General features: G+C 41.2%; 1 protein-coding gene across 2 annotated transcripts in view; it reads left to right on the top strand.

Annotated features, from left to right (window-relative positions):
- Positions 1-5,968: 5,968 nt before the first annotated feature.
- SCARB2 (scavenger receptor class B member 2) overlaps positions 5,969-16,057 on the top strand; it is a 93,366-nt gene continuing 83,277 nt past the window's right edge. For both annotated transcript variants that reach the window (XR_016308756.1, XM_089663732.1), the window contains exons 1-2: positions 5,969-6,491; positions 12,877-13,034. Coding sequence is in view for 1 of the 2 variants with exons in the window: in XM_089663732.1 (XP_089519858.1) it covers positions 6,375-6,491; positions 12,877-13,034 (275 nt within the window). In the remaining variant the exon portion in view is untranslated. The remainder of the gene's footprint in view (positions 6,492-12,876; positions 13,035-16,057) is intronic.

Below are 16,057 nucleotides of genomic sequence, written 5' to 3'. Positions count from 1 at the left end.
CTACAAGTACTGATCGGTGTATTCTGGTGGAGGGGAGTACCTGCTGTCAGAATACAACAGCAGAGTGGGATAGATCACCGCATCAACATTGCTTGTGTTGACTTGAGGATCTGTGAATTTTTTCTTTTTTTGTTCAAAAAAGATATTGGAAAAGGCATTTTGCAGAAGTAAAAAAAAACATGCTGATATAGGCTGGTGTCTGTAAGTCAATACTTTGCTAATTAGACAGCAGTTGTGTTCATTATCCATTTCATGGCCATAAGTCATCTAAATCTATTTGCCCACATCAAATTTAGTAGCCTCAGTGTAAACTGGTTGTCTTGACAATGTGGATTGTAACCTAACCTAACCTGCCTAAATAATTAAAAATGTTTAACATTATATAGGGCTTTTCTTTGGTACACTGTTTTCATACAGTACCTACCCATTTTTCACTTTAATTCATTTTAATTAAAAAAAATTTTTTGCCAAATGTTTGGCTGGAGAGCTTTTAAAGTAATTTATATTACAACTTTCACATTCACACATGCTTGCAATTTCATATTTTCATAATTTGTATTAACCACCTCAATACTGATCCCTTTTACCCCCTTCCTGCCCATACCAATTTTCAGATTTCAGTACTCTCACAATTTGAATGACAATTACTCAGTCATGCTACACTGTAAAAATAGGTAAAATAGGTGAACGCACTAGCCACAAAATGAGCTGCTAGCATAGAAGGATGGACCCATTAATCCTCAAATAAACAATAAAAGCAAATATGCAGCGCTATACCATAAGGTGACTTGGTGCAAAAGGCACAAAAATGACTGCGCAAAATTAGTGAGACTATATAAATATAATCAAAGTGACAAGTGAAAATGTGAATGGATGAAGTAAATCAATACACTACAAATGAATCCAGTGGTGAATAATATGAATAGAATATCAAATACAATAATAAATATAATAAAGTGCTATTGAATCAAAAAGTCCAGTAAAACTGTGACTGGATGAGATCAGATGGTGAGCGGTACAATGCTCCAAATAGCAGCAACACATTCAGCGATTAAGAAGTGAGAATGTCGAATATGCAAATCCTGTGCTCGTGACTTCTTATGGTGGAGAAACCAGAAGCGCAAGTTAAATGTGCATATAATAATAATCTCCAAAACTGACCCTGGTAATCATCATGGATCTGCTCAGTGACAAAGGGGGGCTCCAATGGCACACACACTCAAGGGAAGCACTCCAGACATCACTGTTAGACCAATCCAGCATAGAGGGACAACTTCTCACATCAGGCTCCGCCAGAGCACACTGATAATACCAGATGGTGATCCTCCACCTTAAATGGCTCAGTAATCAAGCCACTGTTGCTCCAGCTCCTCGGCCATCACAGGTCCTGCCTCCTCTACACTGGGCATTACACAGCAAGGACAGCGCCTGATCACCTGGAAATAAGGGAACACTGTCACAGCAATGGGCGGGGATAGAACATTCAGAAATATACATTCCCCTTCTTTGCTTAGACAAGTATTAGCAGATAATACCTAGAATTTATGAATTGTGTGCCTTTTATAAGAGCAAGGAGAGGTCGATCTCTCATCTGTACACTAGGGGGAGTCTCAGGTTTGGAATCCCAGTATTGAGGTGCTGAATGCTGGTCGCTGATACTTCTAGAGGAGAGAATGGCTCTTCTAGATTCTCTGTGAGATCCCTAAGGGCCAGTGTTGACATGCTTAAGGCTTGTGTTGATGGCATCAGTTTGGGATGTTTCCGGGATCATTCAGAATTAATTGACGGGTTAATTTCCTCTGCGGTTGACTTCTATCTGACCTGCATTTCACCTGTCTCAAGTGGCATTTGTATTATAATAGGATTGTAAAGTAAGGCGACCAGACATTCCCCGTTTCAGGGGACAGCCCTCGAATTGTAGAGGCTGCCCTCAGCTAAAATGCATACGGTCTAAATGTTTGTAAATATACAGTAAGGTGACATCAGTGCTAGGTGAGTAGAGGAGAACTGAGGCATGGAGCAGTGTGCCTGAATAAGATGGCTGTGGATATATCTTGAGGCCAGGGTGAGGCTGTCCCATCCACCTACTTCACCTCATACTTGACCTGCCTGGCCACCTACCTCCTCATACCTGACTTGTCCATAATGAGCTTCTAGAGAGCCACAGCACAACATCACAACCCCCAATGTCCCCCATATGACCGTTGGTTGCTCTGGTATTGTCTATATTATCCATTTGTTGTCCATGTACTCTAACAATTGCAGCATAAGTAATATATAAAATAAAAAAAAACATGGGTGGTCATGGCTAAGGGACCTGGGTAACTCACCAGCAGATGCAACACAATGCCAAGGTCCAGTGAGTACAATTCAGGGAAGAAAGGAGGAATTCAATACTCTGAGCTTCACATATTCCTGCCCTCTGCGGTCTGTGCATCACTTTATTAAATCTCAAGTCACAGGGAGTTCATTCACACCACGTCTGCTGGGCTGCATTGCTTAACACAGGCCTAGCAGTGCAAAGCAAACATCAAAAAAGGATAAAGAAAAGTATAAAAAAAGCATTAAGCTTGTGCTAAAGCAGGGGTCTTGAGCAGGGGCCGACTGACCATTTGGAAACTCCGGGGGCCCGGGGTCAGTAGGGGGCCCCATGAGATGCCCCTGGTACCTTTTCCATTGGCTTTTTTGAGTTTGGGCAAGGACACAGGGGCCCCATGATCCCCTATTGCCCAGGGGCCCCATAAGTTGTCAGTCCGCCCCTGGTCTTGAGTTAAAATTCACAGAGGTCCAGTCAGTAAAATCTGAATCTCATGTTTGCGCTATAACAAATCTCAGTCCTCCCTGTATATCAGTGTCTTCAGGTTACCCTTCACATCAAACCCCTTTTTTACATCACAGTCCACTGTTTATATCAGTTTCTTCAGTGCCCCCCCCCCCCTTCACATCATGGATCCCTCTTAACATCAGTGTCCACAGTACTCTCATTCACACCATACAGTAGATCCCTCTTTATATCAGTGCCCTCAGCATTCCCCTTTACACCATAGACCCCTCCTTACATCAGTGTCCACAGTGCTCCCCTTCACATCATACAGTAGATCCCTCTTTATATCAGTGCCCACAGCATCCCCCTTCACATCATAGATCCCTCTTTACATCAGTGTCCACAGCGCTTCTCTTCATATCATATGTCACGGAGTGCCGTGCTTCCCACCCCCCCCCCACCCCCCTTGTGCCTGCTGTCTCCTCTGTGTCACCTCACCCTCCTTCCCCCCCCTTGTCAGGTCCTCTCATTCTGCCACAGCCTTTGAAGACCGGCTGTGCAGGATGAGAGGTGTCACCTCACCCCCCTTGTCAGGTCCTCACATCCTGCCGCAGCCTTTGAAGACAGGCAGGATGGGAGGAAAGTGACCCCTGTGGCGGGATTCACACCTCTCCTGGCCATATAGCTGGGAGAGCAGTGACCCCCCCGCCTGGGGACTTCGGCGCGGTGCCGCCAACCTGTCGCTGCGCCCACCGGCAGGCACAGCACGGGCACGAGGCTTCCCGCGCCCTGCTCCCGCCGGAGACAAAGGCTGCGCTCTCGAGAGCTTTTATCCTCACAGTAGGGCAGGGGGCAGGAGGTGCTCCAGATCTGGATGAAGGGTGGGAGCTGCCTAGCTTATTATGTTATCAATCAGGTGATTACCAGCAAGTTAACTTGAAAAGACTCCTGCTTTCTGTGCGGATCTGCAGCACCTCCCAGGCAGGAGCCCCACGAAAACACACCCAGCTAATAAGTGACAAAGCTGCAGTCTGGACCAGACTGTCACTCAGTCTGGGTCCAAATAACAGTCTGCCATTTAGTGACCCCCTTGCTAAAGCACATGCCATGGTTGTAGACAGGTGCAGGTTTTTCTCCATGCAGTAGGTGGCAATGTGCCATTATACTGATGGAGTGGAATGTGTTACGGGAAACTGTCCCCCCATGGACTCAGTCGGTGTCTTAGAAGGAGCAGCTGTCTGATTGGACAATGCAACCTCTGGTGACCTTCAGTGGCCATCTTGGGGGAGGTAACCCTTTTAAATAAGGGTCTCTCCCTGCTTGTGAGGGACAATTATTTAGCTCAGGGACATTTTCCTGGCAAGGAGGGAAAGTTTAGAGAAGGCTGCTTCTTCATGTTACACACTCCGGTTTGCTTTGTGGAGACAAGGAGTACAGACTGCAGGAACATTCTCCACTCACATGCAGGAGGGATACTACCCTTCCTAAAGGGAGCCCTCCGCTGGTAACCTATACTGAAAAGTTGGGAAACTTTGAACTGTTTATATCAGTCCTGAAGATCCATTTGTTACTGTGCAAACCTCAGAAGAGTTATATTATTTTAATTTAATTTATGAAGTTATCACAATACTCATCACTACAGAAAGAAAAAAAAACATTTTCCTTTTCACATTTCCCCAGAACCCTTTCCCCCAATCCCTACCCTCGCCCCTATCCACCCTTGCCTCTATTGGCTTCCATTTCTTTTCCCTTTATCTCCCAGTTCCTCCTCCTTCCTTATAACTCTTTTGACTTTCTTCTTCTTCCTTTCCTCCTGTCTCTCATTTCCCAGCTTTTTTATACATGTCCTCTCTTCTTTTCATTCTCTATTCCTGCCAATTCAACATATTTAGTTGATCTTTTAAACTCTTTCCATTTTCTCATCTTTTTTTTAAATCTCTCCATTTTATCTTCTTCAATGTGGTAGAGTTCCTCCATCCTATAAATATAGTCTATCCTATTTATTCAATCCTTTATTTTTGGTGCCTCCTGTTCCTGCCAAAATTTGGATATCAATACCTTTTCTGCATTTATTAATTGGAATATCATCAAATTTTTATATTTTTCTACTATAATCTCAGTTTTATGGAAAAGCATATGCCTGGATCTTTTAAGATATTAGTCCCCAAAATCTCCTGTATTTGGTGAATTATTTCTTTCCAATACTCCTGCATTTTAGAACATTTCCACCATAAATGTGCCATTGTGCCCTTAATCCCACATCCCCTCCAACATATAGGTGATTTCTCTGCTTGTTGCATGTGTGCCACACTTGGTGTATTGTACCACCTAGTTAAACATGTATAGTTCATTTCCACCACCTTCATGTCTATAGCCCTGTGCATTAATCTAAATATTTTCTTTTTTTGTTGCTCGTTAAATGATATTCCGAGTTCCCTTTCCCATTTCTCCATGTACGGCGAGGAAGTTGATCCTGCTATTGCAGTAAGGATTTTATAGATACGGGAAGTACCATGTTTCCGTATCTTACTTGCACTAAACAGTTGTTCAAATGGATTCAAATCCTCCATTGTTCTTAGCGACTTTGGGAGCATTGCAACAAAGTGTCTTACTTGAAAATATCACCACTAATCTAACATAAAAAACTCCTCCTTCTTATTTTTTAACTCCTGAAAGGAGCATATTTCTCCAATATTCATTATATCTTTTACAGTAACTGTGTATTCCCTTTTCTTATCCATTTACCCAAAATGTTTTCTTTCCTTGGCGGGAAGAAATCTCTTTCCAACAAGCAGGATTAACATTGATACAAACTCCCAACCCATTTGTTTGTGAAATACCTCCCAAATCCTAATTACATTTCGTAATGGCTGGTGACACATGCTGGACACAGTGGGATCGTAGGACAGGTGAGTGTCTGTATTTTTTGTAGTTTTTGCAGCTGCTGACTTTTATTTTTTCACAGTGCGACTGGAACTCTGCTTTATCTGCAAAGCGTAAACGGACCCTTTACATGTTGGCTTCTGCTACATAAAAAAATAAAAATGCAAACAAAAAAGCAAAGCATAACAAATAAAAATGATGTTTCAGTGTGCGGCAACACGTGCTAAAAGCATTGTATGTGATGTGAATGCAGCCTGAACAGATGTGAGCTGTACGCACAGGCACTTGGATATAATGTCGTCATTGTCCTGCGACGTGTCTGTGGTGGAGATGGGTGGGTGGTGACACAGACAAGCAGAGTGAGAACAAAATGAAAGCAATTTGAGAAAGGAGAGGAGCACTAAGGAAATGAAACTGAGGTGGGGGCAGGGAACTTGTAATGTCAAGGCGTAGCCAACAGCTTCCAACCCCCAGCTTGTAAACACTTGTCCACACCAAGCTGCAGAGTGCCTGTAATCATAGAGACTGCAATGTGATCAGAGCCCCCAGTCCAGGAATCAGACATATATATTGTATATAAGAAGCTCCACTACTCATCAGACTGTCACAGATTATTGCTGTTCTCAGGAAACAGGATCAAGAAGAAGAATTCTCCCTTCCATAGACTGTCGTCTCCTATGTGACCGGTTATTCCTCATTATCTGGCAGTCTAGTGTCATCGGGGGATATGGCGAAGTGGTTGATTTACACATATGGCACCCTGTCTTTATGTCTGCTCATCATCAGCATTGTGCTACTGGTAGCCCACACCTTCATGGAGATGGTGGAAACCCAGGTCAAGAAGGTAAGTGGTTTGTCTACTGTGTGATTGTTGAAAGCCGACCATAGACATAACAATGTCTGTACAATATCCTCAACGCTCCCCACACACATTCCAATCTGAATGTAGATCTACAGGCCTGCCTGATTGGATGCATTCAAGAAATCCTTTTATTACGTTGTTTTCCTAAATCTAACAGTAATCATACACTCTTCAATAAATGATCAATTTTTTGTCTGATTAATATCTTCAATTAGGAATAATTGATCTATAGTCCGAAACCCATTTGATTAATATACCACACTTGGGGAATAGGGTTTCCACCTCATCCCTTTAACCCTAGGTTCACACCTAAGGCTGGCCATACATCATACAATTTTCATTAGAATCTTGCTTTAGATTTACCAAAAACCATATAATACGAGGTCAAACCTAAACAACACTTTCAGTTCTATCCATTTAGGCCGGCCCTTCTACTACATAGTTGAAGGTAAATCTACAGGAAATTGGACAGAAATTTGTAAGAAAATTGTGTAGTGTATGGCCAGCATAAGCGGTTTCTGCAGTGTTTTGCAGAAACGCACTACAGTCCATTTAACATGATTTCCTATGGGACATGTTCACATCTCCATGTTTTCACCTGGTGCATTTTTTGGAAAGGGGTCAGGGACTTTTTTAAATGCAAAAAACTGCATTTTTGGTTGTATAGACTTCAATAGAAACAGTGCAGAAAAGCATGTAGTGCATTTTTGCATTTAAATCTGCCTAGCAACAAGGGAAAAAAGCGTATCAAAAGTGCATTAAAAACGCATGTGCAAAAACGCAAAATGCACTGCAGAAACAGATCAAACGCAAACTGCATAGGTGTGAACCTAGCCTAAAACCGAACACCTTAATTACATAGGTTCTGTGACTGACTAAGCTGGTAATTAAACTCACTTTGTGCCTTATCTGCATTCAATTAGCCTCAGAACCTGTGTAATTAATGTGTTCGGGTTTAAACCTGGGTTCACACTGATGCAGTGCAAAATTTGCATCGGTTTCTGTGCGATATCCGCATCATAATTGCACCCCGTTCACACGGACCATTGCGGGTGTGTATTTTAAGTTAACGACAAACCAAAATCAGTTCGCAAACCGCGGTGCGATGCGCAGAATCGGACCACATGGGTGTGAACACCCAATGCGATCCGATTCTGGAGTGGACTTAAAAAAGGGTCCTGCACTTTTTTTGTGCGGATGCAGTGCGATTTGAGCCATACAAAATGTATGGTTCAAATCGCACCGCACAGAAATAGCATGTGATTTGCACAGGAATGCAGTGCGGTTCCTGTGCGAATCACATGCGATGTGCCGCACCGCATCAGTGTGAACCCAGGCTCAAAGGATGAAATGGCAACCCTACTGGGGAAGTGGATTTTGATTGATAGGTAAGATACCATCCTAACTGACGACGATAAATTATCAGTCAAATCTCTGTTTCCACCATACACGCTCATAATCTGATCAATGGAAATACGATTGTATTTAGGAACAAAGTATCTCTGTCCTGCTGATCAAAGCCAAACAATTGATTGTTTTCCACCCTGGCCAATTAACTCAGTTTGATCAAATGTGAGTTTAAATCAATCAGAAGGCAAGTTATGGCTTTTCAGTCATTTTGAGCAAATCACATATCAATCAGATAAAACCAAAGCATGTATGGCCACCATAAAGCAGATTGTGCAATCAAATTGTAACATGCATGGTGAGCTTTAGGTTTACAAGCAACTGTAGTATAGGGACCTCTCTGATTGGAAAGACATTGGGGGGGGATTTACTAAAACTGGTGCAGTTGTACATGGTAGCCAATCGACTTCTAACTTCAGCTTGTTCAATTAGGCTTTACAATAAAACCTGGAAGCTGATTGGTTTTTTTACAGAGCTGAACCAGATTTTGCACGCTCCAGTTTTAGTAAATAACGCTCATTGAATTATTTAGGTAGGCCTTGAGATTACATAGGTTTGAGAACACTTTATATGGGCGGCACAGTGGCTTAGTACGTCTGCCTTGCAATAAATGGGTCATGGGTTCGATTCCCGACCATGGCACCTCCTGCATGGAGTTTGCATGTTCTCCCTGTGCTTGCGTGGGTTTCCTCTGGGTACTCCGGTTTCCTCCCACATTTCAAAGACATGCTGGTAGGTGAATTGATTCCTGTCCGAATTGGCCCTAGTATGTGTATGTATGAATGTGAGTTAGGGACCTTAGATTGTACTCTCCTTGAGGGCAGGGACTGATGTGAATGTACAATATATATGTAAAGTGCTGTGTAAATTGACAGCGCTATATAAGTACCTGAAATAAATAAATAATCTGCTTGTACAATTAGATTGTCAGCTTATTGCAGGCCAAAAACGGGTCGTTTAACGATATTCACGACGTTAATGGGGCCGTTTTTCGTGGATCTTCTCGTTTATTTTTATCGGTCATGCTGCAAAATCCACGAAAAACAGTCATTTTTCGTGGACATTGGAGGCAGCATCGGCATCGACCGATTTTTCATTTATTGGCCGACAATTTGGCCAATAAATGGCCCGTCTATGGCCTGCATAAAGGTGCCCACAGACAGTAGATGATTGTCATCTGATCTGGTTTCTATTAGCAGGATTGGGCAACGATCCTATGACTGTTGGTAGTACGCGACAACTCTAAGCCTGAGTTCACATACATGAGGTGCGGTATATCGCATGTGATTCGCACAAGAACCGAACCGCACTCCTGTGCAAAACTCGTGCGATTTGTGTGTGGTGCCTTTGGAGCCATACATTCTGTATGGCTCTAATCGCACCACACCAAAAACCTTTTTTTTGGTCTGCACTAGGATCAGATTGCATGGGTATTCACACCTATGCGATCCAATTCTGCACATCAAACCGCGTTTTGCGGACCACTTTCAGGGTGTTGTTAATTTAACATACACACCCGCAGCGGTTCCCATGAACTGGGTGCGATACTGACTGGGTGCGGAATTCGCACAGAAAACGCTGCAAATTCCGCACCGCATCAGTGTGAGCCAGGGCTGAGTGATCATTCTTGAGGAAGGAAATGATCAGGAAAGTAGAAAAACCCTGCCTAATCACTTTCACTTTCCTCTGTGTCAAGTGTGCCTGTGCATGCATTTCCGCACCAACTGCGTGCGTTTGGTTTATTTAATCTCAGAAGAAATTATCTGGGAAAACTAGACAAATGCTCTTCTTCCCAGATGAGGTCCTCCTGCAAATATACTTGTGCTTGCATGCATTTAGCCACATTCAGAGATTCTAGTCTACCCCTGGAGTTCTGTTTCCTTTAAATGTAGCTAAACTGAATGCACTTAAATGCGCATGTGAAATATATCATAGACCCTAGGTTCACATATGTGCGGGTGATGCCGTTGCGGATCCACACGAAAATCCGTGCAGCCGCACCACCCACACAGAGAATTGCAGACCCGCCGGGTAGTTTTAATGGCACGCCGCCCGCACTGGAAAACGCAACTGTACTGGGAACCGAGGTTCCCATGCGGGCTGCGTATTCCAAAGAAGTGCAGGGACTTATTTCCCTGTGTGTCACTGACAAGAGAGCCTATTCAAATGACTGGGCTCTCGTGCCCCTGCAAAACGCGGCCCGCACGGTCGCATAGATGTGAACCGGGGGTTAGGGCTCATGCAAACAGGTGCATTATTTTCATGTTGGATGTTGCTGGCAGCATGATCCTAAATTAAAAGCCGTGTGTATGCATGTAATGCTTTTGCCAGCGTTTACATGCATACAGTGTACACGGGCTGACATGTAAATATTATTGGTGCCAGCGCTGCTGTTTACACACCATTGATGTTCATATCTTCCCCTGAATGAGAAATCTCCACTGATGACTACTGTACCTGCAGCTGCCTGAATACCTGAATACAGTGGCTGCAGCCTACATGATAGGCTGCAGCCACTGTTCAGACCATAATTTTCTACCTGGCTCAGCTGATTTTTAAATCCACTTTTGGCAAGCCAGGTGGGGCTGACAGGACCACTCACAGCTCAAATTTTGGTTGATTCTAAAGGAATCCAAAATTCAAGCCATCTATAGCCAGCTTACCTAGTTTTACAACATCTCCTCCCCTTAACTAATTTTACATTGTAGCACTTGGCGCTATAGTTGAGCTGGGAGCAAGCATCGTAGAAATAGTCTGAGAAGAGGGAAGTAGGTGTCAGTGTGGTGTTGTAGTTCATACTCGCACCCTTGCTATTGGATCTGCTGTGTGCAGACAATCAGAAGCTGTCCTGTGCGCCTGCACACAACAAAGCCATACCTTCCAACTGTCCCTGATTTCGAGGGACTGTCCCTCATTTGCAACATAGTCCCTCTGTCCCTCCTTCCTCCTCATTTTGATCTAATCTATTATATAGTTATATATAAAATGCACTATTTATCTTTCAAAAAGTGTTTCCCAGTGCTAAACCTTCCATCCAGTTTCTAAATTGTTGCATTTGTACACTTCAAAAGCCAATATTTAAAGGAAATGTAGTGGTTAAAAAAAAAAGCACTTGTGGGTTTAATCTTTTTTTTTTTTTGTATAGTTCTCCTTTAACCACTTCAAGTCCGGACACTTTCAAACCCTTCCTGTCCAGGCCAATTTTCAGTGCTATCACACTTTAAATGACAATTGTGCGGTCATGCAACACTGTACCCATATGAATTTTTTTAGCATTTTTGTGAGACAGATAAAACTTTATTTTGGTGGTATTTATTCATCACTGGGATTTTTATTTTTTGCTATATAAATGAAAAAGTCCAAACATTTTGAAAAAAGAAGTGTTTTTCTTATACACTTTTGCAAATAAATAATCTTTCCTCATAAATCTTGGCCAAAATGTATTCATCTATCTTTTTAGTAAAAAAAATAAATAACCCACATTAGTTTATAGCCAAAAATTATAATTTTTCAAAAAAGTTTTTACTTTTTTTACATTATTCATGTTTTTGGTTTTTTTTAAAACATACTGTCACCTTAGCAGTACAGTGTCACCATAGTGACACTGTACTACTTGTGGGGGGTGATGAAGATTTGTTTTTCTTTTTTTACACTGATTGCTTTTACAGCCTTTATGGGTGTAAATACAATAATTTCTCCTTCTCTCTGGCTGCATTCTTGCAGCCATTGAGAAATACTATGAGAGCTGTGATTGGTCACAGCTTGTCACATGGTACAAGGCTGTTGTGAATAGCCTTGTACCATGTGATCTCCGTGATCATTCACAGCTTTCACACGTAGTAAGCAATGATGTCAGGAAGTGACATTTTGTTTACTACTATTCATGTGATCACTGATTGGCTAATCAGTGATCACATGAATCGGGACCTCACACAGAGTTCTCGTACAGTGATCTGTGTTCCGCTGTGTCGCACCGATCGCGGTGCCATGTGCTCCCAGGGAGAGAGCACAGGCAATGGATGCGGGGGGGATATTTAGAAACATCCCCCCGCATCGGCAGCGCTCCCTTCTGGACACTTATCGACATGGGCTGCAAGGGAAGAGGTTAAAATGGCGTTACGGGGTGTGTCCTATGCCCACATACATTTGTTAATAGGTGTCCCTCATTCTCATCTCAAAAAGTTGGGAGTTATGAGCAACGTTACTAAAACGCTACAAGCCAGCACAAAGACGCTATTCAGGTTTTTCATCCAGCGGTTTTTTTTTTGTTTTGGTTTTTTTTAGCGTATAAAAAAACATTAGTGTGCATGGAGCCTAAAACTATTTATAAAGAAGTGCAAAAAAAAAAAGAAAAGGCTATTTTTAGGCCTAACACAGAACTTCAATCTCTTAATCAACATTGATTATTTTTAATCCCTATATTGCTATAGCATTAGTAATAATATATAGGAAGAAATATTACATTTACTTGTTTTAAACTTTTTTTTTTTTTTTACATTCCTTCTGTTACAGTGCTTCCTGGTTACTGGCCTAGGTAAATGATCTCATACATCCCAGGAGTCTTTAAGAGGGGAGGGGGGGCTTTCTCAGCTAAGCACACCCTCCTGCCTGTATGTCTGAGCTAAGGGCAAATGGATTCCAGGAAGTAAATGCTACATGAATCATGTGCCCTTACTCAAGATGGCCACAGCTAGAAATGCTAGGGGGTGTTTTTCAAAGTGATTTCTAAGCAAAATAAAGCATGGAGACATGGATGGATGGGGGTTTGCTGTCCATTTCATAAATGAATTAAACTTTTTTTTTTTTTTTGGTTTGTGGTGCTTAGATGCAGTGGAGTTCCTCTTTAATAAACGGGGTGCATTACTGTCTTGGGAGTGCACATTGCTTTTACATGGTTTGTATTAATCCAATTCAAAGTACTACATTAACCATTTTACTATATGTCAATCTCTTCTTTCAGGCCACAGTACTGAAAAATGGAACAGATGCCTATACTGCTTGGGCTGATCCTCCTCCTCCCATCTACATGAAGTTCTACTTTTTCAATGTTACTAACCCACAGGAGGTTTTGGATGGAGAGAAGCCTGTTGTGGATGAAATTGGACCTTATGTTTACCGGTACAGCATTTAGATATATAATCCTATTGTTTTAGGATGCATTTGTGCATTAGTTTATATTATACAGAAATACTGTCACTTTGTCACTAGTATCGTATTTTTTTCACACACATTGCTGACATGAGCATGGCTCTGGATGCAAGGTAATGCAGAAGAAGGTGTAAGTGTGGTGCAAAAAAAAAATGCACTTGTAGTATTGGAAGAAAAATGTAATATTTCTATTAAATTATTAGAAGTGACCTTTTATTTCTAACACCGTTAGTTAAAAGATTGTTAAAAAGTTACGCCACTCTTGGTAAGGGAAAAAAATCTCCTCTGAGTGATCTGTATACATTGCAAGGATTTCAACAAACTTTGTTGCAGATTCCTACATTTTGTTATTCTGAAGAGAGAGCTGTTTGTCTGTGTCCATGTACAAAGTGAACATGAATGGAGTTAATGATATAATATTTATTATTATTATTGATAATAATTATCAATCGGATGCTACACTTGCAGGACTCTAATGGGAAAAGTAGCAAGGTCTGCATCCCTTTAAATGTGACTACTGCTTTGGGAGTGTCTAACAAAACTGAAATTAGGTAGATGATGCCTAAAATCTGATTTATATCTTAGTTCAAACTTCTGGGAAAATCAGAGAGCCAATCACACAAGCAGGAAATTACATTTGTATACGCCATATATGTATATATATAAAAAAAAAAAATTATTTTTTAATTTGCTCTATTTTTTTTCCCACTAAACTGGAGTTACCTTTTAACCCTCTTTGTATTGCACAGGAAGATCTTCCTTATCGATTGTAACTAGATTTGTATGAATTAAGACTTTGGATGATTTATCTATATGTATATGTCCGCTCATTTAAAGTCCCACAATTTTCTCAATCTTTTATGACCCATTTTGGGCTCGGGGAGACCCTTTTGCTGTAACTGCACTTGATCACTGTTGAGGTTTAGGGGTTGGACTTTATGTATGTTAATGAGAACAGACTTGGGATAAACTCACTGTAAAAACGAATTTATTCTGGCTATTGAAATGAAGGGACGCCAAGCACTTGATGCGCCTAGCACTTGAACATGATTACACGTGTTTAGGCACATAAGGCATTTTTTCTGGCCAAACGCCAGTGCTGAACGTACTTGAAGTGGGTTTTTTTCTGCCTCAGATCGCCCTGCCTCTAAATGCCTGTAAATGTCTGTGTGCATGTATACTAGGCTAACATTGAGGGGTGTTTTGAGGAAGAAATAAAAATGCAAGATGACTCCAAAAGGTGCCCAGTGTGAGACCTAAAGCTGAAATGTTAGCTCTTACAAGATAATCAACCCCACATTTTTTTATTTACTTCTAAAAGCTTACTTTAAGTTAGAGGATACAGCAGATGACATGACTATTATAAACACAAGAAAATTAGGAAGGGATATTAGTTGTTATAAATACATCATTATCTGCTAGTGGGATTTTCCCAATATTCCTATGAAGTATCCAGAAGAGGAAGAGTATCACTGTTGTGCCAATGGTCAACATCTGGTCCACAGAATAACCTAAATTGAAGTGTGTTTTTTTTTTTTTTTTTTTTTTTCTGCCTCTGATCGCCCTGCCTCTAAATGCCTGTAAATGTCTGTGTGCATGGATACCTAGGCTAACATTGAGGGGTGTTTTGCGGCAGAAATAAAAATGCAAGATGCCTCCAAAAGCGCCATTTAAAATGCCCAGTGTGAGACCTAAAGCTGAAATGTTGGCTCTTAGAAGATAATCAACCCCACTTTTGTTTTCTAGAGGATACAACAGATGACATGGCTATTATAAACACAAGGAAATAAAGAAGGGATATTAGTTGTTAAGAAATACATCATTATCTGCTAGTTAAATTTTCCCAATATTCCTATGAAGTATACAGAAGAGGAAGAGTATCACTGGTGTGCCAATGGTCCACATCTGGTCCACAGAATAACTTAAATTCATTGTGTTGGGTACATTGTAAAGCTGCTAAGCTTGTGTAACATTAGATTGCCTAGAGATTCCTTTTTCTTTTCATTGGATGTGTGGTTAAAAGCACCTAGTGCAAACTTCCATCTTTCTTGAAATTTCCTAGAAATATCAGATTCAGCCACTGCATTTTGGGGTAAATCTCAAACCTCAGGGTTATCTTCTACTACATGAACCATTTGATACACAGATATAACTTTTACCATATTTTACCATCCTGTTAGATTGAATTGTATGGATTACTAATGAACTTTAGATACTACTACCAATGCCTTTTATATGATAATAATCACTTTTAGTTCATTATATATTCGATTTTTATTGTGCTTTGATTTTCAGGCCTTAAGAAGGGGGGGCTCCTTCCCCCAAAATGTTTTCTGTATTTGTTGTTCCTAACACAAATATTCTAAACCAATTTTAAGTGAAATGGAAGTTTGTATTAGGTGCTCCTAACACACACATAAGTTGTTCATCTGAGCGTTTTGACTGTTGTGACCAGAGAGACAGCAGCCTGGCCAATAACCAGGTCCTTGACTTTACCATAACAAAACTCCAGCAAGGAAAATGCACCTTCTCTTTTATTCATTTTAACTAACCTCTACTCCCATCTGTCCAGTGCTATCACACACTTATAAGACCTTCCTCTTTTCTCTATCTCTGAAGTTTCATAAGACTTAAACCACAGAGCCATTAGTGTGCAGCCAGAACTGTGGCAGAGGGGAGCATATGCTTTTTACATCCCATGACCAGCGTACCAGAATGATTGGCCAAGATGAATCACAATTTGCAGTAGGCAAGCCTTGGATCTCTTACCCATTAAGCACTGAAAGGTTTACAAATTTCACTTACTTTACACAGTTTGTACAGCCTTTCTCAACATTTTTAACACAGAGGAACCCTTTAAAAAAAACTTTCCAGCGTTAGGGAACCCATGGTAAAAAATGACTATATCTATAACTACGGTAGCATGAAGGTCAGTTGGAAGAATGCTCCTTACACTTGTAGTCAATGGGAAAAATTAGTCCCTTATAGATAGC

The sequence above is a fragment of the Staurois parvus genome, unplaced genomic scaffold (genome assembly GCF_062004578.1).
Source record: "Staurois parvus isolate SC_StPar_1 unplaced genomic scaffold, SC_StPar_1.0 ptg000044l, whole genome shotgun sequence".
NCBI classification, from domain to species: domain Eukaryota; kingdom Metazoa; phylum Chordata; class Amphibia; order Anura; family Ranidae; genus Staurois; species Staurois parvus.
Note: the sequence above shows the minus strand (reverse complement) of the source record. Positions and strands in the feature narration are given on the sequence as shown.